Source organism: Macaca thibetana, chromosome 14 (assembly GCF_024542745.1).
Source record: "Macaca thibetana thibetana isolate TM-01 chromosome 14, ASM2454274v1, whole genome shotgun sequence".
In the NCBI taxonomy this organism is placed as follows: Eukaryota; Metazoa; Chordata; class Mammalia; order Primates; family Cercopithecidae; genus Macaca; species Macaca thibetana.
Window position 1 is genome coordinate 38,738,479 of NC_065591.1, and position 25,320 is coordinate 38,763,798.

At 36.0% G+C, this 25,320-nt stretch overlaps 1 protein-coding gene across 2 annotated transcripts in view; it reads right to left on the reverse strand.

The window, feature by feature from the left end:
• The window catches only part of ANO3 (anoctamin 3), a 475,418-nt gene that overhangs the window by 142,438 nt on the left and 307,660 nt on the right, over positions 1-25,320 (reverse strand). For both annotated transcript variants that reach the window (XM_050755373.1, XM_050755374.1), the window contains 2 exons: positions 16,779-16,937; positions 7,766-7,866 (listed from right to left, as the gene is read on the reverse strand). In XM_050755373.1, the coding sequence (XP_050611330.1) occupies positions 7,766-7,866; positions 16,779-16,937 (260 nt within the window). The remainder of the gene's footprint in view (positions 1-7,765; positions 7,867-16,778; positions 16,938-25,320) is intronic.

A 25,320-nucleotide genomic window follows, 5' to 3' on the forward strand; every position in this document is an offset into this window, starting at 1 on the left:
GGTTAATAGGACAACTGATATTTAGCCCTAAGTACGTTATTAGCTGCTTAGAAAACTTAAAAACTTTTGGAGATATCACATTTCATTGCAATACCTTTCACTGCAAACTTTTGGAGATACCATATTTCACTGCAATCATATTGCTAGAAAATAATTTTAAAGTTGTCCTGCCATATTCCAACACTAACTTCAAATATGGAACATTGAAGCTTGTTATATCTATCCTAAACTGACACTTTAAATACTTCTCCATTTTTTTCAAACATACACAAAACTTATGTGCGTACTTCACTCAATTCTTACTGGACTGTAAACTCATCTTTTCTTCAGAACCACCCCTATATAGATTGTCTTGCACTATTTTCCCAGATGTAACACAGCTCTTCACTTATGGCCAATGAATAAATGGATGAGCCTTTGTTTAATTCACAGTTGCATTTATCTCTTTCAGTGCCAGAGAGTATTTTTCATTTAATAAACACTTACTAAATACAGTATTAAAAAAAAAACTACAAATGTGGAAATTGGTATAAAATAATTTCCAGCATCAAACAAATCCAGGGACATCATTAAAAGGAGATAAAATTTACAATTGTAATTATCAGGAGTGGATATGGTTAGGAATATTATAAAAGAATATGGAGAAGGTTGCTTGGCATTTGAACTCAACACTGCTCTCTATCTTTATTGATGGTAGTCTGAATATTTCTCTTAAACAATTAAAAAACTATTGAGAAAATGCTTTAGGAGAAATAAAGAAAATGGAGAAAGTCATACAAGATGAATATAAATACTTTTTAGACCACTTATATGGTAAGAACAAATAAAAATGAAAAATAATAGACTTAATTCTCCCAGTTGAAAATGGAAGAGATTTCTCCCTCTCTCTTCTGAGAGCATTAACTTAAGAAAACTTGCCATTATAAGTACCTTCTCCTGTCTTTTGAAATGTATTCTTTAGAAAATGAGATGGGCCCTTTGTCAGGATTTAGGGGCCATCTTTTTAAAATGCAAACATGAGGCCCGGTGTGGTGGCTCAAGCCTGTAATCCCAGCACTTTGGGAGGCCGAGACAGGCAGATTACGAGGTCAGGAGATCTAGACCATCCTGGCTAACACGGTGAAACCCCGTCTCTACTAAAAGAAAAAAATACAAAAAACTAGCCGGGCGAGTCGTGGGTGCCTGTAGTCCCAGCTGCTCAGGAGGCTGAGGCAGGAGAATGGCGTGAACCCGGGAGGAGGAGCTTGCAGTGAGCTGAGATCCGGCCACTGCACTCCAGCCTGGGCGACAGAGCGAGACTCCGTCTCAAAAAAAAAATAAATAAATAAAATAAAAATAAATAAATAAATAAATATAAAATGCAAACATGAAGGGAGATAGCAGTCCCCTGGCCCAGTTTCTGTGACAGATAGGAGTTTAACTTTGGTGGATGCCTTGCACCAGGTAGCAGAAGTACCTCCTGTCAAAAAGATATGAGGTTTTACTTCTCTTCGTACGAAGCTAATTAACAGCCCAATTACCAGGTGAATCTATGAATGAACTATGAGTGATGAACGGTGCTGTGAAGTCCTCTTACTTAAGGGATTGTGTTTCCACCCAAATCTCATCTCGAAGTGTAATCCGCAGGTGTTGAGGTGGGGAGGTAATTGGATCATGGGAGAGGTTTCCCCCATGCTGTTCTCACGATAGTGAGTGAGTTCTCACGAGATCTGAGGGTTTTATAAGTGTTTGGAAGCTCCTCCTTCATTTCTTCTCTCTACTGCTACCTTGTGGTGCTTGCTTCCCCTTCCACCATGATTGTTAGGCTTCCCGAGGCCTTTCCAGTCATGCAGAATTGTGAGTAAATTAAACCGTTTCCATTTATAAAGTACCCAGTCTCCTGGATGTTCTTTATGGCAGTATGAAAACGGACTAATAAAGGACTAGTTATTGTTTATTTTGAGAACATGCTTGCAATAGGTTGTATTTGTTTGGCTATGTTAAAAAATGAGATTTCCCTCTGCCTTTACAAATTTTAGTGAATTGACTATGATATGCATCACATTCTGGTTTAGTGTTTATTCCATAACGAAATGGTTTTCTTCCTTTTCTATCGTTGTGGAGAGGTTTTCTGGGTGGGGGCAAATTTTGTTTTTATAGTCTCAATATACCACATATCTTTGATCCAGGAAGCAAACAATAAACTGTAATTCTCCTTAATTCTTCTGTGTAAATGAATGTGCAGGGCCAAATCCTTTTCTACCTATAATCTTCCATCCTGTAATTTAGTAACTGCATACTGTTCATGTACAGAGCTTTATTTTTCCCTTAATTTTTCATTTGAAAAGTTCTGCTATTTTATACCTTGTGGCAAGGCTGCAGTCATCTATCTACCTATTACAACAACCACTTCAAATTATAAGTAAATGATTGTCTCAACCACTGTTTCCAGCCAGAGTTCAACACAGTCAATGGCTACATGTGGAGATGCCTGTGGGGCTAAGTGAGGAGGACAGTTAATTGGATGAAATCCTGACCCCCATGCTCCTATCTATTTTATATTGGGCTCCCTTTAGATTTTATATTGCATATTATTTTTGCATAAAAAGTGATCTAAGTTTAACCCCAGTTATGATAAAAATGATTGCTCTTAATGTTTTAAAAGTATAGCCCCCAAATTTGCTTTGTTTAAAATATCTGCAGAAGAATGAGCTTGACAAAAAATGTGAGGTTGGCCCTATCTGGGTACTCCATCTGAAAAGCCACAGGATGACTGAATTATCTTAAAATGTGCTGAACTCTCTTAATGTGTGAGAGGTAAGCATGAATAGGAATCAGCTTTGGATCACAAGAAAAACGCTAAAAGGATCTGACATTTCTGGAATGCAGCGCTAAGTCCTTCCTGATATGACAAAAACTAGAAAATGTAGACTATTATAAACCTTTGAAATTGTCCTGGTTAGATTTGAAACATCAGGTCCAACATGTAGGTCATATTTACTTTGAAAGAAAAGTCAATAAAGAAGTGGCTAGAAAAATGTAGGCAAATAAAAGTTTTACATATATATCCAAGCAGAAAATTTAGATAAAATGCTCAAGATTCACGTTTATAACAGAAGGAGGAAGAAAAAAACTTGCAGAACGGTTATAGCTAACAAATCTAGCAACTTTTCTTTGTTGAATCTGACAGGTAGGTTTCAAAGATGAATAAATATGGAACTGCTCTATATGGGCAAAATTTTGAATGCATAAATTTTTAAAAAATATTATCCTAAAAAGAGACGTGTATGTTTCCTATTTAGGTTATTATTTTGTATAATTTAATTTTAAGTCAGTGTTTTCTCTTGAACATGCTAACAGTTGTCAATTGGAGACTGGATTGGCCATCACAAAAATACTTTGCCACTTAGTTTCTGCTTCAATAGCATTCCCTTATTATGAATTGGCTGCTATCTCAAATTTCCAGTGTACATTGTAAATAAATGACAAGTTAGTTCCTAAGGAGTTAGTTAATGTTACATCCATTATTGAAACTGATTTTGAAGGATTTCCGAAAGAACTCTGTGTTCCAGCAGTTCTCAGACTGTTTTCTCAAGAACACCAGTATCACATGGAAATTAGGAAAAGGTTATACAATTTATAACTGTCTCTTGAAATTTATAAAATATATAAAAGCTATTAAAATATTTAAATCTCCAAGACAAGAGTTCCTTACCATGGGCATCACAAACATTTGGAATGCTTGCTAAAAATTTATATACCCAATCCTATTCCAAAGCTAATATGCCAGAATCTCTGGGAGCAGGTTCCAGAAACCCTCATTTTTATCATTTCCCAGGTCATTTTAATGTGCTCTAAAGACTGAGAGCCACTTCTCTAAAAATATTTTCAGTAAATACTCTTATTTATTAACTCAGAAATTCAGAAACAAATTTGGTCACAGTATATTCTCCCTTTAAGATCCTGTTGAACTAGTATTACTTGGGCACACTTTGGAAAATGTTGCGTATTTTAAAATATTTTTATTGGTAAATCATGAGAATTTCCATGGTATTTTCTAAGAGCTTCCACAATCACAATGCAATAATCATATTTTTTTGAAAAACATTATAAAGAAGAAACTTCAGGCAAAACACCAATTAATAGGGATAGTAACTGCATATGTTCCATGTTCTTTCCCCCCTTTTTCATTTTTTCCTTGGATATAGTAGAACACTTCTTCTACATGCATTCCTACCATTTTTTTAAAAAAATGGTCTGAGTCAAGAAAGCATTCTCTTCAAAATCTCCCTTGGGACAGAGGAACACTGGTGGCACATAGCCTGAAGACCTAAGCTCTACTTCATACAAAGGAAGGTCACTCAGAATCCAGCAAGAGAATGTTTTTAATGTACTTCTTAGGAAGAGAAACAAAGAAATTAATTGTGATAACGATTTTTTAAATCTAAGGTAAGGGAATAACAATTATTCCATCACTAAGAGTTCCTTGAAGTTTATTTGAAAAGGCAGAAATAAAGGAAAAGAAAAGAGGCCAAACATGCTGTGACTTCCATTGTTTTTTAAATTAGTAAAATCCAACTGAGATGGTGGAAAGAGCAATATGAGAAGTACTACACCATAGAATGTGTTCCCATTCTCTCTATAAGACTTTTCCTGGATAGAGTACTGCAGAATGAACATGTATTAAAGAAAGAAAAGCCTTTTTTGAAATTATGAAAATCAAATACTAAGGGTAAGGCAAACATTTGTTACCAATTGCAATAGACAAAGCAGTTGTATTCCCCAAAACTTCACATGTTAAAATTCCAATACTTAATGGTTCTTGGAGGTGGGGCCTTTGGGAAGTACTTAGGTCATGAGGGTGGAATCCTCATGAATTGCAGGAGAGGCCAGAGAGCTAGCTATCCCTCCTTCTACCATGTGAGGATACACCCCAAAAGAGGGCCCTCACCAGAGCCCAACCATGCTGCCACTTTGATCTCAGACTTCCAGTGTCCAGAACTGTGACAAGTAAATGTTTGTTACTTAAGACATCCAGTCTGTGGTAATTTGTTCTACTATCCCAAGCTAATCAAGACACTGAGGTTGTATTTATATTTCACTATTCTATTGAATGAAATTATAATTACATCTTAATAATAGGTGGTTGTGCCAGAGCTAAGTTAAATAATGCCAACAATGGACAGAAAAAATGGAACCAATGTTCTGGAATCATGGCAAACATCTGTTTCATATGAAGTCTAGAGGAGGCAGGTGGAAGTCATGCTGCCTCTTTGAACATATTTTATACCATGTTCACTCAACCTGAACTGAACTTTATACTGATGTGTACTGAAATGACATGCTTATGATAGTTGCTAAGGGCTTTCTCCTCTTTAATCTACAAGGAAACTAGTTTGTACAGAAATTCAGTTATGATGCTTAGAAACAATGATGAAATCATAGAATAGGGGCATGATGAAAGATCCTGAAATTAGGATTAATTTATTAGATTTTTTTCTGTAGCAATTTTTTTCCTGATATTAGAAAACAGGTCATTATCTTGTGTCATTCTTTTGCATCCTGTGTTTACATTAATGCAGTCAAATTAGAACTTGTGGAAAATATATACTTTTGTAAGAATATAAAGAAAATAACTGAGAACCACAATTCCATTCATCAGAAGCAATCCTTTCAATCTCTTATTATATTTCATTCCAATTCCATTGCTATAAATTTTACATGATTGAAATCACCTTGTATGAATAATTGCATATGCTGTGTATTTTATTTAAAAATTTTTAGTTAATATTTCCCCAAAATCACTAAGAAATCTTTGTACCCATTCATTTTATAAACTAATTATATTTCATTGCAAAGTTGTATTCTAATTTGCTTATATCCACTAATGATAACATATGAAATATTTTATTTTTCACAATTATAAATTATACTTCAGTGAATATTTTTATATGTGTTTCAACTATAATCATAAGATACAAAGTGGAGGCTATGAAAAGTTGTAAGGCTCACAGAAAATGTTTTCAAATTGAATTTCAGAATATTTTTATTAAGTTTGACTCCCACTGTGAAAAAACAAAGGTGATTATTAACCATATCTATGCTAAATTTGAAGATTGCTACTTGTAAAATTATTTGAGAGTTTAAAATTTATTTTGCTGTTTTTATGCTGCATGGTTTTGTATAACATGAATATGCACAGACCACAGAATAAATTTCAGCAAAGAGCAAGTATTCTGCCATTATCAGCATATTATTATTATACATTATCATCTGTAATAAGTCCAAGTCAAGTATTTTAAAAGACTTTTTAGAAGGTTATATAGCATGAAGATAGAAAAATTCCAGAACTCAAGAAATGTTGTTTACCACAAATGCAAATTTACCTAGCTGTACCCTCAAAATTAGTTCAAAATAATGACCAGAATTGAAACTAGCCTCTACTAACTTCAAACTCTCTAACCATAACACAAATAATATCTCACAGGTGCTTACTGGCGTCTTTCAGAGGTACTTCATAAAAATACACAAACCTCAGGATTTTTTAAAGGAGTCTTACTCATTATTTTTATAAGGTGCTGAGGAATTGGAAATAATATTATTTCCTTTATTTATCTTTTTTAAAATTTTATTTTTTTTTTGCCAAGATCTTTGAGGAATTATTTGCATATATTCTAAATATCAACTCTACAGAGAATTTTTAAAGCCTTAGCCAAGCATGAATATAAGCTAATTAATTTAGGTGTTTAATTCTAATATTATCAAGAAGATTCCTCAGTAGTTTTCAACACTTAATTTATGATTTATGGTCAATGACTATGGTTGCATCTTTGAAGCCCTAGGTGTTTTAAATGACTAAGAAGATGAGGCTCAATACCTCACATTTTATCTTGAATACTGTAGAGGTTTGTCATAATATTTGAGAATATCAGCACTCCTACCAGAGTTGGAGTCTTTCATGCTACCAGATCTGAGAAATTTCTCCATATTTTTGGATTGTACTTAATTTTCACTTATATTCATTATCTAGAGGCTCTTACTTGGCAATTTGTTTGTGCTTAACCTTTTAAAACCGTAGCAACTGAGGAAGCATATTAAGCTCCACATCAGTGTACATGTTCATGTCTTCAATGTGAGTAAATACTTTGCATAGTAAGAGCTTTGTTGAATTTTACTGTGAGAAATGATGGAGGAAAGTGACACATTCTGCATAAAACACAAGATACTCAATATAGGGAAACGGATGCCTATTTAATCTTTACTTGCCTAAAGGAAGGACTGGAAAATCTTGAAAGAAGCAGTCCTCCTATTACCATTTATTTCTTGTTATTGAGGACAGAATTAAGAAACCATCCTGGTTGCACTGACCTGAGAAATGATTCTTGCTAATGACTATATGGAGGACGACAATTTATACACAAAGAAAATGCTATGCACTTACACTTTCAGCCTTCCACAAAACTAAGAAGGGTTCTGCCCACCCATATTAAATAAGAAGTGAGACTGATCTTGCAAATTGTTGTAAGTTAAAATGGAAAATAACTGTTTTACTTTCCCACTAGGCAGGTCCACCTTGAAATGACATAGTGTCCAGGGAATCAGAAAGTTTACCAAATTAGACAAACAAATTAGGAAGAAAAGAAAATAACTGTCCAGAATAACTGAAATTTTGAAAGAAAAAGCATTTTCTCTGTAGAAGGGGTTGCATTTCTTGCTCTAAGGTGATGCAAAAGATAGACTCATTTTAATACATATTGAGATAAAATAAAGTAAAATTTGAAAGTACCTGAAGGGCATCCTGATATTCAGCCTCTCTGCATACTTGCACAGCGTGTCCCATGGAATGTGAATTTTAATAAACATGATATCATGGCTTGCAATAGCTGGCTGCAAATGATAGTAAGATAGGCAACATTATTTAGAATCAGAGCTGATGATATCATGCCACAGTTTGATTTGGGAATAAAGAACATTGTCCCCTTGACTATGCATGATCACTGTCACTGATTTAAAATAAATGTATATGGATAAAAAAATCTTAATGAAGAAAAACCTTGATAAAAATGTAATAATGACACTATGTACAAGAAATAACCATGTATGTGCATTAGTGCATTTTCTTACATTGATGATTTTCAATATACAGAATCCCCAATCAGAACATCAATCATGAACCAATTAAAAATGTGGAGTTATTTTTGATGGGCTTTTTATCATGACGCCATTCCAGTTCAGAGGGGGAAGAAAATACTGCCAGTTACCACCAGTCATTTATTAACTAATTCACTAATTTTTCTACTACATTTTATTGAGTAACTACTAGGTCCTCAAACTATGTTTTGGTCCTGTGATAATACTGGAAAAAAATTGGGTATAAATCATACAAGTCTGTTAGCTCATAGAGTTGTCATATTTGCTTTCTTTCTTTCATCTTTTCATCCACTTTTACTTGTATTAACAAGTAAGAATTAAAGTGTCTTTGACTAGACAAAAGGTTTTTAAGCAGAGTCAAGTATGCATAAGGATTATGTAGAGAGCTTTTACAAAATGGGGTACTGTGGTTTAATTCTTGGAAATTCCAGGATTGTTTGCTAATCTAATACCCTTTTGAATAAGAGAATCATCACGATTCTTAGATTTGGTTTAGTAGTCTAAAATAACTAAATAAATAACTGACTCCCTAGGCATCATATATCACTCATGTTCATATTGGACCCTGTTTTGAAAGAAAGCCAACACAGTTATTACCTGAAGATCCTACAGTATCTGAGGTTCATAGAGCATGGAACAAGTTTATGTCCATTCTAACATTGAATTACACAGAGCTTATCCTTCATGTGATTATAGGAGCAAAACATCTGAAATAAAAGAACTGTTTTTTGCTTCCCTTTAGATGCACCCACCAGGTTAGACACAGCTGAGCTCCATTTGATTAACACTGTTCATTGTATTTCCATTAGATGTAATTTATCAAGAAACATATGAATCTTAAAAGCTCAAGAATTGGGTAGAAATAACTCAATTTAATTTAAAATCATGTATGTTTTAAAATCAAACTATAAAGTTTTCATATGCATATATTACTATAGCCCCAAATTCTAAGCAGGGCTAGTTTCATGGATTTGCCAGATGATATTTTATTTTTGTATTACCAACATTTCTAGACAATATTTAGAGAACCAATGTCATTGGCCTAATATTCAAACCTAGAAGGCAACATGGCTACCCTTTCCATTGGGCAGGCACCTTCACAGACCAGGATTTGCCAGTTTGTTCCATAGAGTATTAGAAGCAAAGAAGTGGGGGCTCATTCCATGATCAACTAAATTTTGGGTTTCTCATTAGAGGACTTCTAAGACACTTTAATATGCATGCATTTGCTAAAAAATATCCAAGCAGGAGATAAACTATGCTGAATTTCCAAACTTCTGGATCAAGGATTGTTTTTTCCCCATAGCTTACTGAGGTACTAGTATTTTGCAAATCACCATGGGAAAATAGTTTAAGATGCTTTCATGTCAGTGCAAATTCCAAAGGACTTTTCCTATTTAAAATACATTTGTTTCAAATTAAAGACAAAGGATTATTAAAATGAAAACTGACAATGCCAGAAGTAAACATAATATGTCTCAAATATCTATAGGTCTTTGAATTCAGACCAACCAAAGTTACACATATTATCTATGCTTGGAAAAATGTATATAATTTTTTTAAAGTGACTGTTGATTCATTCAAATAACCATTTGTTCAAAAACATATCACCCAGCTGGAAATCTGTCACTGAAAGAAAAGAGAAGATTGTGATTTTTTTTTCCAGTATCTTTTAGTGAATCTTCCAAATTTGGTGGAAAAGTTTTTGTGCAGGAATGATAGGGATGAGAAAAACTTTTTAAAACATGAAGCGTAAGCATACATCTATTTGAATGACTCCTTCATCCAGGGCAAGTGACAGACGTGTCAAGTTTTATTATACATTTTCTTGCTTTATGCTTACAAAAGTTCTTAGGTAAGATGATGACAAAGATCCTTCATTTGAAATCATCGTGTTGGCTACCAGTGTTACACCAACTTGCCTCTCACCAAGCGTAGTTTGAATTTCCTCAATCTTTACTGCCTACTTGGAAGAGATCACATGGTATAAATGAAAAAGCATGGTATTTGGAATTACAAAGACTTAAGTAGAAATTCTATCTCTACCATTTACTATCTCTATGGCCTTAGAAAAATTATTTAACCACTCTTATCTTCAGTTTTCTCATCTGGAAAATGAAGAAAATTATCTCTGCCTCACAGAGTGTGAATGTTGTAAAAGTTTGGGTGCCTCATCAAGTGTCCATGCCTAATAAATTCTCCAGAAATATTTTTTCTCAGTTGACAGCATGTCTCTCAAATAAGAAACTACCCAAAATGATGATTACTTTCAAAGCCTGAATCTTTCTGTCTACTCAATTCATCTTTGGTAGAGCCTCTTCCTTAGCGCTGTAAACCTTCTTTATAGACCTTTCAGTTGCATAAGCATAAAGCCAGCATTAACCTATGATTTGGGAAGAACTCTGAAGGACAGTGACCTGAATCAAGGTTTAACTTGATGAGTTAAACGTTTTACTCTGAACTGGGCATAAATTTTCTTAAACAAAACAAAACAAAACAAAACTATTTCTGTAGACTTTATAGTTTATTTAGAAGATCTGTCTTTTTCATCTTGATGTATTAAATTGTTCTATGCCTATACTTTATTTTTTGTTCCTGGGGAGACATGAGTTCTTATTCAGAGGTAATTCAAGGAGAGAGAAACTGAGACCCTGAAGATTACAGAAAACCTATCTAGTCCTCATTTTTCCCAGAAGCTGGAAGAGTGACCTTCATGAAAATAAATGAGTCTAGACTCAAACAAAAACGAATCTACATCCCGACTGAGATGTTTGACATGTAGGGCTATGTAAGACTGAGTAACCAAGACCTTGAGAACACACTGATCATTTGCATTCTTCCTAATGGTTCCATGCAGGGTTTGAAAGTAAAATTTCTATTGTGAAATAGATAGATCTTGGGACAAGAAATAATTTTTCAGGAGCTGGGCCTTATTCTGGTGTGAATGGAGGTCTCATTCGCCTTCAGAACATCGTGGTTCCTGAAGTCTGGGCATATTGGTTGCCATAGTACAGTAGTAGCACGAAAGAGTGACTAATATGTGATGAATGCTGGAAAAGATCTGGGAAGATTTAAGCTCAACTGCAGGAAAACTTGGGTCTCCTACTACTAGGTTGTTCCTGATTTTACTTTACCGTACATATAGCCAGATTCTGATCCCTCTCTGCCTCCTTCACAGCTATCACTCTGGTTTATATCATCATCATCTTGGTTGAGACTCCTGCAGTACTTTCAAGCAGCACCCTTTGCTCACGCTCTTGTCCCCAGTGGTCTTGACCCTTTGCACTAGGGTCAGGATGACCTATTTAAATGTAAGTCAGGTCATGCCATTTCTTAGAACCTAATTTCATCCACAGAGAAAGCCAAAGTTTCTTCAGTGACTTACAGAGCCTTTTATAATCTTACCCTTGATATCCCATAACCTCCTCTGCTAATACCTTTTGTCTCACTCATTCCACTTCCATCATTTGATCACTTGCTAGTTCTAGTCTGCCCTTGCTTTATCTTTCTTATTGCCTCTCTCTTTTTTTTTTTCTATAGCATTTTTACTTTCATTTGCTCTGTAGAAGTCAGGAGAGAAGATTCGTTGTTTTGCTTATGTATCCCTAGCACCTAGCTCTGTGTTGAACACACAGTAGGCATGCACTAAGCATTTATAAAATGGATAAATAAGTTAACCTATTTTGAGAACACATTTTATGTAATTTATATCTAAGCCGGTGTGATGGAGACAAGAAAACAAATAAGCCTGGACTGTTCTGGAAGAGGGTGCTGTGTCAGGATTCAAATTAACATCATGAACAGCTTGCCTAGTACTGGTTATTAATTCATTACTCTCAACCTCTAGGATGTAAAATAATCTAATACACTTCAATAAGGGGATGCTTTAGAAGGATGTTTCTGCATTATAGTAACTACTATCAACGAGTAAAATGTCAAGCTAAGTGCACACACGTAACATTTCTCATTTTGTATGTCTTAAAATATATAGAGATCTTTATCAACCAACATGAATAACCGTCTTTCATAACTTATTCAACTTAATTTCTCTTTATCTATACCTCTACTTAAAAAACAAAGCAGAAGAAAAGAAATGTAGTTTCATTTTCTTGCAGCTACTGGGCAGGGGCCTGATGCGGGGCTGATGCTGTCAGGGAGAAAGATTACCTTTTCCCCAGGAATCAAAAGCTGCCAATCTGGCACTATTCTGTTCAGCTCTAATGAAGGCAAGCTCCTCAGAGAACAAAACACCCACTGCCTTCACACTTCACATTATTATTTAATTATTCCACCCCAAATTCCCAAGAGGCAGGAGATTCACTCTTGAGAGAAAACTTTAAAATTATGTCTTTACAAAGTCACGCTGCAAATTGTTAGCACAGAGTGGAAAGAACATAGGATGTGATAGCTCATAGCTTTCAAGTCTAAGAGAAAGACACATTGCTGATACAAACTGCGTCTCTAATGCCGCCCATGATCTCTGTGCATCCAGTCTTGCTCTTCAAATCTATGTTCTTTTCAGTAATCCAAATTTATCTTTTTTGAAAACAAATGTGATCATGATACTAACCTGCTTAAAATTATTCAATAACTTCCCATTTTTCTTAAGTTGATCAAAAGTCTTAAACTAACAAAAAAGAATGACTTAACTGCATTCATTCTTTCCAACCTCATTTAGTACCCTGTTTTTTTCTGGTATTGAAAAATATCCATATCCTCCGTCCCACCACCATCGTGATCTTTAATTGATCTATGCTGTGGTGGGATCTGGCATCAATAGTTTAAAAAATCACCACTTGACTCTAATATACAGCCAGTATTGAAAACCACATCTAGCCCTTTTATTTACCTACATCAGCTACTATTCATTTTTCAAATCTCAATTCAAAGTTTATTTTTAAAATTTCCCTCCTTCCCTTTCTTCTAGTCTCCCCTCACCCTCCAGACCATACCACTGCCATTGTTGCAAGCCATTTAGCACCATTTACTTTCCTTTTATGCCACTTATCACAGTTTGAAATGATAAAGGTTATCCTAGTAAAGAATTTTAAGCATTGTATTAGTAAGTGTAGATTGAAAGTCACCCTGGGTGAGATCATCTTTCTTGTGCAGTCTCTGAAGTACTCTTAGTTGTGCAAGCATTATTCAAGTGGAAAGAGTGTAACAAGTTTTTTTGTTTGTTTTCTTAATTTGTAGTACTTTCCCTTGCTTGAATAGACAGAGTTTTTACAGAGGTTTGGGTAAAATTTCATAAGGCTTCTACGGCCTTTTCAGAGGGAAAATATAAAAATCTCCCAACTCAGCTTCAAAACTAATAATATCTATTCTGGAAAACTGGGGTAGCTTAAACCTTTTCGCTTTTAGGAAACTAAGTCAGAGGTACACAGTTGGGAGGACAGAGGAAGTCAAGACTGGTAACTTGTGTTCAACACAATGGCAGCAGTTTGCAGCAACGGCTGGTTCCAACAATATTCTATTGAGGTTGAATACACCTCCTGATCATGCTGTCCTGGCAATTTATTTAACAGTAGGAAACAAATCCTAAGAATGTGAATGTGGACTAAAAGGACTGTAATTGTGGGTGAGAACCCTCTCTGTTCAGGAATAACAGTAGACAAATGGACACTGTCCTGCTGAGAGTCAATCTAAACAAAGACACCATTTGGGAGTGATTTGAGAGTGAGAGCTCAAGAATAAAGAGACTTCCTTTTAAAAGCAGAACAGGACCCTTTTTGGATGAGTAACATCCAGTATTATTCTTGGGAAAAGTCTGGAGGAACAAGGAAGAGGAAGATTCAGAACTGAGAATCTGAGCTTTCTGGCAAGAAAACTAGGTAGAAGCTGAGAGCAATACCTGTTAGGAATATACAGATTTCATGTCTGACTCCTATACTGACTATAAATTTAGTCAAGGCAGTGAGTTTGTTACTTTGTTACTTATCATATTTCTCAGCAGCTTGCTCAGTGCTAGCCAAAATAATGTGCTGAATGAATAAATAGTTGGAGATATGTGAGAAAACAAATACCAGTATCATAGTAAGATCTATGTATAAACTGCTCTGGGAGCAGATGAAGAGTGATTAATTCTATTTATATGGAGGAGAAGTCACAAGGATATCAAAAGAATAAAAGGCTATCACACAACACTGACTTAATGAGATTTTTTTTTTCCAGTAAGTACTTCTTTATTTAATTAGCCACCAGTGATTGGGGGAGGAGGCGGAATATTCTGGGTTAAAACTTCCTGGAAGAGGAATAATAAAGAAACAACAAAAGGAGTCAACAGAAAACTGAAGTCAGAATTATACTTGCCAGGCTCCATAACTCTAGGTTGTGTGTGAGTAATTCTTTCCTCGTAAAGAGTCAAGTCATGGTGTGTTTGTTATTTCATACATATTAAAGGATTTTAATAAACATAAATGGATTAGTTTTTCTTTTCTTTCTTTCTTTTTTTTTTTTTTTTTTGAGACAGAATCTCGCTCTGTCACCAGACTTCCAGACTGGAGTGCAGTGGTGCCATCTCAGCTCACTGCAAGCTCTGCCTCCCGGGTTCAAGTGATTCTCCTGCCTCAGCCTCCCGAGTAGCCGGGACTACAGGCACACGCCACCACGTCCAGCTAATTTTTGTATTTTTAGTAGAGATGGGGTTTCACCATGTTGGTCAGGATGGGCTCAATCTTTTGACCTCATGATCCACCCTTCATGGCTTCCCAAAGTGCTGGGATTACAGGCGCGAGCCATCGTGTCTGGCCTAAATGGATTAGCTTTTCTAGGGCTACCCCAAACTGCAATTTAGTACTTCCTGATGGGTGTTCCTCAGAAAACTAATTCCAGGAGATGTTCTGTGGGGGAAAAGGGATTCCAATATTATATCTAAGTGCCTACTAACACTCTGATAAAGCTTGTTAGCAATTATCTAGATATTTCATCAAAAACAGTTTTTTTTCTTTTGTTTCTTTTGTTTTTCTTGTTGCTCCTATTTTTTACAACTAGTTAAAACCCAGTGGTAGCGCCGGGAGCAGTGGCTCACGCCTGTTATCCAGTACTTTGGGAGGCCGAAGTGGGCGGATCACTTGAGGTCAGGAGCTCAAGACCAGCCTGGCAAACATGGTGAAACCTCGTCTGTACTAAAAATACAAAAATTAGGTGGCCATGGTGATTGGTTCCTGTAATCCCAGCTACTTCGGAGGCTGAGGCAGAATTGCTTGAGCCCGGGTGGCAGAGGCTGCGTTAAGCCAAGATTGTGCCACTGCTCTCCAGCCTGGGCAACAGAATGAGACTCAGTCTGAAAAAAAAAAAAAAAAAAGTAGTAATTTAGGTGTCTCTGTAATAGTTAATTAATTTTTTTTCTCAGTAGAGGAACAGCTGGATAAATCCCTAGTTGTAATAATATGTATCTAGTAAAAAGCTGAGTTGGTTCTAAATGTAATGGCAATTTAAGATATCTGTAATATATTGCTAAATGACAGGAGTGAATAGCAGAATAATATAGATAGATAGATAGATACATACATACATACATATGTGTGTGTATATATGTATATATACATATATATCATGGCTGATTTTGTGTAAAATTTTATATATTTGTATATACTTAGAAAATATACTGAGGGGCACCTAGCAAGATAAAATCAAGTTGTTAACAAGACCACCAAATGAGAGAAGGGTATGATTTGAGAGATTGTAGATACTGACTTTGGCTTTTATTTTGTACATTTCTATACTTTTAATTTTCTACCTTAAGGTTTGTTCTTTCTGTAATGAGATTAATATGTGTTTTCTATAACCATACAAGGTATAACTAAAATAGTGAGAATTTTTTTTTAATTTTTCTCTGATACTAGGATTATAGAGGATATGCTTTTCCTTCTTTCTATTTTTTTTTTTTTTTGAGACGGAGTCTCACTCTGTCGCCCAGGCTGGAGTGCAGTGGCGCATCACTGCAAGCTCCGCCTCCCGGGTTCACGCCATTCTCCTGCCTCAGCCTCCCGAGTAGCTGGGACTACAGGTGCCCGCCACCTCGCCCGGCTAGTTTTTTGTAGTTTTTAGTAGAGACGGGGTTTCACCGTGTTAGCCAGGATGGTCTCGATCTCCTGACCTCATGATCCGCCCATCTCGGCCTCCCAAAGTGCTGGGATTACAGGCTTGAGCCACCGCTCCCGGCCTCTTTCTATTTTTTTTCTAGTGAGTCTTGGTCCTTTTATTGTTTCACTAGAAAAAATAAATTCTTCCAAGAACATTTTTTTAAAAACTCACAAAAGAAAAAGATTTGGGAAGAAAACCACTCACAGTTCCAGCACTAAAAAACAGACATTAATAGTTTGGCAAACCTTTTTCTTTCAAAATGTTATTTTCCTTTTCATAAAGTTTTCTACTTTACATGACTATAATCTTTCCTTATTCAGTTTTTAAAATTGCAAAAATAGTCATGCCCTTTGAAAATACTTACATTGTACAGAACTATATAGATTAAAAAGTGAATACATATTTAATAGGGCTATGTACATGCATTTATTTAACATTTGACAGAAAAGAACTATGTATTTTATAAAGTCATGTGATACATATTTTCCTCTCTAAACCATAAGTGATTATATCTGTTCCAACACATTTTATCACATAACTAATAATAGTAAAGCACCTACCTCCTTCTCCAACATCAAGCCTTCTGCTCTGAGGTTCTTTTCAAATGTGTTTCTTTTGTCATATTGTATATTTGTCTTTCTATAAACCAAGATGTAATCAATTCTCTTTTTGCCATCTTTGAACAGAGGTCCACTGGATGCTATGTAATTCATGTCATTCTGCAAATAAAGCAATGATTGTTAATGGTGTGGGTTACACAAGCACGTATGTTTTAGTTATAGTTATTTCCATTTGAACACTAGCAATACAATATCGAAAAATGTACTTTTAATATTTCTACCGTAAGATATGAAAATACAATTAAATAGAGTTTACAATCTACCATAGGAGCCACATTAGCAAGTGATGTTCCAGGATATAAAATTAGGTGGTCTGATATCTGAACATGGGTTCTTTGGTGCTAGCATAAAAATGCATATGTTTTATTCAATAAGACCCATGAAAATGATATCATGTAACAACAAATAATAAAATGATTATTTATTTACTAATTTATTTCATCATAAAATAATGCTAACATATGTTGAATATTTGCTAAACATCATGACCAGACATAAGTGCTTTCAATACTTTATCCTATATACTACTCACTACATGCATTTCAAAGATAAAGACACTAAGGCTTAGAGAACATAAATACTAATAACTGAAACCAACTTTATTTCCTGTGTGGAATAATACTCAGTCCAGACATTATTTTCCTAAATGTATATTTAGTAATACTGAAACCAAAAAATAATCCCTAAGCTGTTTGCTTTGGGAAATACTTGTTCCTAGAATATATGACTGCAAACCAAATAAAACAGCTTACTTTTCAAAACAAATTGCTTGCTCAGCAAGACTGCTCTTGGGCCTTCATTCTGTTGTACTCACCAACTCAGTCTATTTTTAATGGACTCTGCCCAATTTTCAACCAAATTCCTGCCTTACAAGACCTACTGATTACCCAGTCCAGGCCGTGAGAATCCTTTGAAAACTCTTCCCTAACTTCATCCTTCTAAAAAGCTACTTAGACTATCCGTGTGGTATTCTTATTTGCTGTAAGTAATTTTAATAAATCAGCTTTATTGATCAACACATTTTCTTTATGGTCCTCTTAGGGGGCTTTTCCAGTATATTGCCCAAGATCAACGAGGAGCCAGGACTTGACCCCAATACCTTCTGACTCCAAGTTCCTGTTCATAACTATTATCTACCCTATCCTTCTTTCACCACTTTCCTTCAAACTATTTGGACATCTTTACCAACTCTCTATTTCATATTTCCTATACAGGCATTCTTGAGATTCAAAATGCTTTCCAACATCTGGGGAGATATTAGATAATTTCAGACAAAAGCATTTCAGACTGCTTTGGAGGACCCTGACTAAGGCAGATATGCAGCTCCAGGTGAAAGAAGTGAGGACCAGAGCAACCTGATGTTTAAGGAGATAAAGGCCAATGAGTCATTCAACAAACAAAAAGAATATCCAAGAAATAGTCACCCTACAGCAGCAGGTTAGGCTGCCTGAGGGGCCTCTAGTGGGCTGTAGTTCTGCAGAGAGATTAAGTTCAATTGCGTAAATTTATAGTAGTAGAGACTTCCAAGTTCAAGAACAAGTAAGCTTTACACAGTCTTTTCTTCAATGAATGAAAAAGTTCTGAGATTTCCAGGATTAACTTGGAATCCTGGCAGATTTCACAGGATCTGGAAAGAATTATAAAGTGACTAAGTAACTCTAGTGAAGCCACCAGGGCCTTCCATAACATGGTAATAATGACAATAGTAGCTATCACTTATCGAATACTTACTATGTGCCATGCATTGTGCCAAGTGTTTCATAAGGTTATTTAATTGTCATAACCCATGAGGGTAAATATTGACATGAGTACATAGAAGCCAAAGAGGTTAAGTGACAAACAGATATCATAGAAAATAAAATAATGAAGCCAGCATGTTGACCAATTTGATACCTTAGCTGGTGGTCATGACCACTATATTTAAAAAGATAAAGAGCCATATACAAATAAACACTCCTAGGACTGAGGCTTGAATAGTTTAAAAAGGGTAACAAAAAAGAACATTTCCAGCTTTTACTGAGAGAAGTACTTTTACTTGAGGGAATTTTTTTGCCACAGAAGGCACAGTTAAATTCAGATTTTAGAGGGCGTTTGCCTCCAACACTTCAGACACTTTTTTTTTTTTAAACAAGGTCACTAATGACATATTCATTGCTGTATCCAGTTATCAAGTTGTTGTCTTTGTTTTTTTTTTTTTTTTTTTTTTTGAGACAGAGTCTCGCTCTGTCGCCCGGGCTGGAGTACAGTGGCACTATCTCAGCTCACTGCAAGCTCTGCCTCCCGGGTTCACGCCATTCTTCTGCCTCAACTCAGCCTCCAGAGTAGCTGGGACTACAGTACAGGCACCCGCCACCATGCCCGGCTATTTTTTTTTTTTTTTTTTTTTTGTATTTTTAGTAGAGATGAGATTTCTCCATGTTAGCCAAGATGGTCTTGATCTCCTGGCCTCGTGATCCGCCCGCCTCGACCTCCCAAAGTGCTGGGATTACAGGCGTGAGCCACCGCACCCGGCCAATTCGCTGTCTTTTAAATTTATCTTCCTGCAGTGTAATCACTCTCACCTACTTGATTTACCTTTTTCCTTTGACTCCCAAGATATCTAATGTGTCTGCATTTTCTCCTAGTTAAGTGGTCACTCGTTCTCTCTTCCTCTGATTTGTTAATTAACTATTCATTGGTTCTTTTGCCATTTTTTCCCCTATATACTCCCTTCTTGTGATTTCATCCAAGCTCTTGGCTTTAAATAACCATCTATATGTTGACCACTACATAGTAGATATTCACAGGCTTGTATATCCAACTGCCTTCTTGATTTCTTCACTTGGATTTCTAATGAACGTCTCAAAGTTAACTGTTCAAAATGAAATTGTTTACCTTCTCCAAACAGGTACTTCCCACAACCTTCTTTATTCTGGTTGATTGCAACTCTGTCCCTTCAATTGCTAACATCCAACATCTTGAATCGTCTCTCTCTCTCTCTTTTTCTTACCCATCAAACGTTCAAATCATCAAGAAAATCTTTCAAAATATATTTAAAATCTGACCACTTTCTAACACCCTCATTACTACCACCATTACTACCACTCTGATCTAAACGATAGTAATCTCTCTATTGGATTATTGCGTTAGCCAGGCTTGTCTCTTTGCTTCTATCTTGTCTCTTCTATAGTTTGTTCTCAACATGACAGCTGAGTTATTCCAATGATTCTTGACATTATAGATGAGATAATGTAACTCCTCTCCTCAAGCCCCTCTAATTGCTCTCCAAGTTACTCCTCACTCTTGATTCCACTTCCCCTGATAAATATATATTTTTTTTTTCTCAGCATCTGCTAACTTCTAACTAATATGTAATATAGTGCTAGCTAATTTATTTATTATCTTTTGTTTGCTGACAGTCTTATTCTACATGTATATAAATTTCAAGAAGGTAAGAAATTTTTTAACTTTTTGGTTTACATAGTATTTTAAACATCTAGTCCACAGCTAGACACATTGTTGGCATCAATAAATATTTATAGAAAGAAGGAAACAAGAAAGAAGAGAAGGAGGAAAGGAAGCGAATACGCATCGTTCTATATATTCAGATAGGGTTGACCTCAAGAATACTGGCCTAAAAAAATCATGTGGTCATTTGTCATACTCTCCCTTCTGACATTTATAATAGAACAAATTATAATACACTAAAATGAAGAATCACACAATTATAGTAGCACTGCAATTAGTTACAATTTGCTTGCTTTTTCGCTTTATATCTGTGACCCACTGCTTACAGGCATCTCCATGCTGATCTAAGAAAAGATTAGGTGAAAATAAAATAATACACAAATTTTCCTCCAGGTTGTCTTAAAGTATACTACTCTCCCAGTGTAGTAAAGATAATCAACTGAGTCTCATAGTATTGGTAACATATTTAATCCCAGGCGAAGGCAAAAGTCCTTCAATGAGAAGACCTAGAAATCAAGAGACTGGTTGGTAGAAAAAATATTAGTAAGACAAAAAGGGTTTTAAAAATATTTTATATGTTTTTCAAATTTTAAAAGCGGTATGGACTGAAAATGGAACGCTAATAGTTATTATCCATTACTCTGATTCTAAGCTAAGTAAATACTAAACTCTCCCAGAAAGATAGCTATCTGTTTTAAAAATCCACATCTTCATAAAAAGAAGTAACCTATTATACCCAAATTTTGTCTCTCAGTGAGTAAATAAGTTCACAAACTTATTAAATAGAATTTTTATTTAATTATTTTATAAATTCTAAATGTTTAATGATGAGTTTTTACCAGTTTTAACAGGCACCATAAAAAGTAGATATCAAAATGTCAATAGAGAAGCATAGCAAAATTTGGAAACCTCTTCTGAATTGTGTTGTTAAGAACTCAGTGGAGGTTTTATGTAATTTTAAGGTTGATAGTGGTATACTTTATTTTAATATTTATGATAGCCATTCACAAATACGTCAATTAACCCATGTTCAAACCTGTTGCTTTAAAACAGAATTAACTGAAAACTGATTATATATGTCATTACATCTAGATAAAAATAATACAGCTTCTTGAATTGTTTGGTATAATAACAGTTGACCAAACATAAAATCACGATTCATTTCATGAGTTATATGAAATAGTGAAATGCTTCCCAATTACTATGTGGAATGCATTCGATTTAGAGTTTTTTCATGTTTATTGTTTCTAGCGGACAGAATAAAATTTGCTTTTTCTCAGAGAAGCTGGGATGCAGCTCATTCATCAGGTACTTACCTAATCTTGCAAGCCGTTTTGAAAATAACTAAATCATTAAAGCTCAAATACTTTCAGAAAAGCTGATCTTTCTAAAAATTATCTCAAGAATATGCAAGTTATGGCTCATGTTGAGTATGTTTTAGCCCATTTGCAAAATAGTAGTAGAGATGTGCCCATTTGCACAAGAACATGTTTTAGGGTACTCTTTAAATAAAATTATGGCAGTAACTGCTTGTCTTGGTGAGGGTGACAGGCTTTTTTGTTTTCCTGAATGTTTATTCTTCTCGATCTAGCAAGCATCACCTAACACCTGTGCGCTAAACTGTAGGGCTAAAGAAAACAAGACATTGAAAACTTTAAGGGATTTTACTATATACTTGCAGTTATAGGCATGTGAACATTGCATTATAATGCTCTATTATGCACATTAATAGAGTTATGAGCTATAAAGATATGAAGAATTTCAGAGTGTACCTAGAAGAACCCTGATAGGTACCAACAGACGCCGAAGGTTATATTATCTTTGTGAATTTACCACAGCCAGTCTTAATCCAGCACATACAAAATTAGATCATGTCATTAACAGTAGGTGATTGCTGGTTATCTGTTAACCATACTTGTGAGTTAGTAAAATGTAGTAGGACACATTGGTTAAGGTGTTGAGAACTGTATTCAGACATACTTGGAATCTAATTTACTGCTTTCTTAGGCATTTAATGTCACTGCTTAGCCTAAATTCTACAGGCTTTAAATGAAGATAACAATGTTGCCAACATTATAGAATTATTATTATGGCTAAATGAGATAGTGCAAGCAGGAACACTTGCAATACTGATTCATTTCAGGAGATGAGAAAAATGTTGACTAGTTTAACAAAAAAAAGTCAGGTAAAACTATATAATGTATTCATTTACATTGGGATTTTACTTGTTTTCCAATAATACAAATAACCCCTTTTACTTTCTGGAAAATTATCTTTCTCAGGACAAAGACAGTTGGAAACATAAGTAATGCGAATGGCATTGATGTGAATATGGAACCATAGCAAGGAAAGTAGAAGTCCAAGTAGAAAGTAGAAGTATGTATAATTTTGAAACATAATTCACTACAAAACACAAAAGTGCAGTAAAAGAATTCATAGCTTCATGAGTTATTACAAGATAAACACCTATATAACCATTACCCAAGTTAAGAAATACAACCTCGAGGGGCATGCCCAAGATGGCCAAATAAGAACAGCTTCAGCCTCCAGCTCCCAGCATGAGTGACACAGAAGATGGGTGATTTCTGCATTTGCAACTGAGGTACCAGGTTCATCTCACTGGGGAGTGCCGGACAATCGGTGCTGGTCAGCTGGTGCAGCCTGAACAGCGAGAGCTGAAGCAGGGCGAGGCACTGCCTCACCTGGGAAGCGCAACGGGGAAGGGAATCCCTTTTCCTAGCCAAGGGAAACTGAGACACACAACACCTGGAAAATCGGGTAACTCCCACCATAATACTGCACTTTACCAAGGGTCTTAGCAAATGGCACACCAGGAGATTATATCCCACACCTGACCCGGAGGGTCACATGCCCACGGAGCCTCCCTCATTGCTAGCACAGCAGTCTGAGATCTAACTGCAAGGCTGCAGTGAGGCTGGGGGAGGAGCACCCGTCATTGCTGAGGCTTAAGTGGGTAAACAAAGCCACCGGGAAGCTCGAATTGGGTGGAGCCCACCGCAGCTCAAGGAGGCCGGCCTGCCTCTGTAGACTCCTCCTATGGGGACAGGGCATAGCTAAACAAAAAGCAGCAGAAATCTTGGCAGAGGTAAATGCCCCTGTCTGATAGCTTTGAAGAGAGCAGTGGATCTCCCAGCACGGAGGTTGAGATCTGAGAACGGACAGACTGCCTGCTCAAGTGGGTACCTGAGTACCCACCTGACCCCTGAGTAGCCTAACTGGGAGACATCCCCCACTAGGTGCAGACCCACAACTCACACAGCGGGGTACACGCCTGAGACAAAGATTCCAGAGGAAGAATCAGACAGCAACACTCGCTGTTCAGCAATATTCTATGTTCTGCAGCCTCTGCTGCTGATATCCAGGGAAACAGGAATAATCAATGCAGAGAAGGCCATAAACGAACTGACAGAGATAAAAACCATGACACGAGAAATACGTGACAAATGCACAAGCTTCAGTAACTGACTTGATCAGCTGGAAGAAAGAGTATTAGCGATTGAAAATCAAATGAATGAAATGAAGCGAGAAGAGAAGTCTAAAGAAAAAAGAGGAAAAAGAAATGAACAAAGCCTTCAAGAAGTATGGGATTATGTGAAAAGACCAAATCTACGTCTGATTGGGGTGCCTGAAAGTGACAGGGAAAATGGAACCAAGTTGGAAAATACTCTGCAGAATATCATCCAGGAGAATTTCCCCAACCTAGTGAGGCAGGCCAACATTCAAATTCAGGAAATACAGATAACACCACAAAGATACTCCTCGAGAAGAGCAACTCCAAGACACATAATTGTCAGATTCACCAAAGTTGAAATGAAGGAAAAAATGTTAAGGGCAGCCAGAGAGAAAGGTCGGGTTGCCCACAAAGGGAAGCCCATCAGATTAACAGCAGATCTCTCGGCAGAAACTCTACAAGCCAGAAGAGAGTGGGGGCCAGTATTCAACATTCTTAAAGAAAAGAATTTTCAACCCACAATTTCATATCCAGCCAAACTATATTTCATAAGTGAAGGAGAAATAAAATCCTTTACAGACAAGCAAATGCTTAGAGATTTTGTCACTACCAGGCCTGACCTACAAGAGATCCTGAAGGAAGCACTAAACATGGAAAGGAACAACAGGTCCCAGCCATTGCAAAAAACATGGCAAAATGTAAAGTCCATCGATGCTAGGAAGAAACTGCAACAACTAGTGAGCAAAATAACCAGTTAATATCATAATGACAGGATCAAGTTTACACATAACAATATTAACCTTAAATGTAAATGGACTAAATGCTCCAATTAAAAGACACAGACTGGCAAATTGGATAAAGAGTCAAGACCCATCTCACATGCAGAGACACACATAGGTTCAAAATAAAGGGATGGAGGAAGATCTACCAAGGAAATGGAAAAAAAAAAAAAAAAAAAAAAGCAGGGGTTGCAATACTAGTCTCTGAAAAAAGAGACTTTAAACCATCAAAGATCAAAAGAGACAAAGAAGGCCATTACATAATGGTAAAGGGATCAATTCATCAGGAAGAACTCACTATCGTAAATATATATGCACCCAATACAGGAGCACCCAGATTCATAAAGCAAGTCCTTAGAGACTTACAAAGAGACTTAGATTCCCATACAATAATAATGGGAAACTTTAACACCACACGGTCAACATTAGACAGATCAACGAGACAGAAAGTTAACGAGGATATCCAGGAATTGAACTTAACCCTGCACCAAGCAGACCTAATAAACATCTACAGAACTCTCCACCTCAAATCAACAGAATATACATTCTTCTCAGCACCACATCACACTTATTCCAAAATTGACCACATAGTTGGAAGTAAAGCACTCCTCAGCAAATGTAAGACAACAGAAATTATAACAAACTGTCTCTCAGACCACAGTGCAATTAAACTAGAACTCAGGACTAAGAAACTCAATCAAAACCGCTCAACTACATGGAAACTGAACAACCTGCTCCTGAATGACTACTGGGTACATAACAAAATGAAGGCAGAAATAAAGAT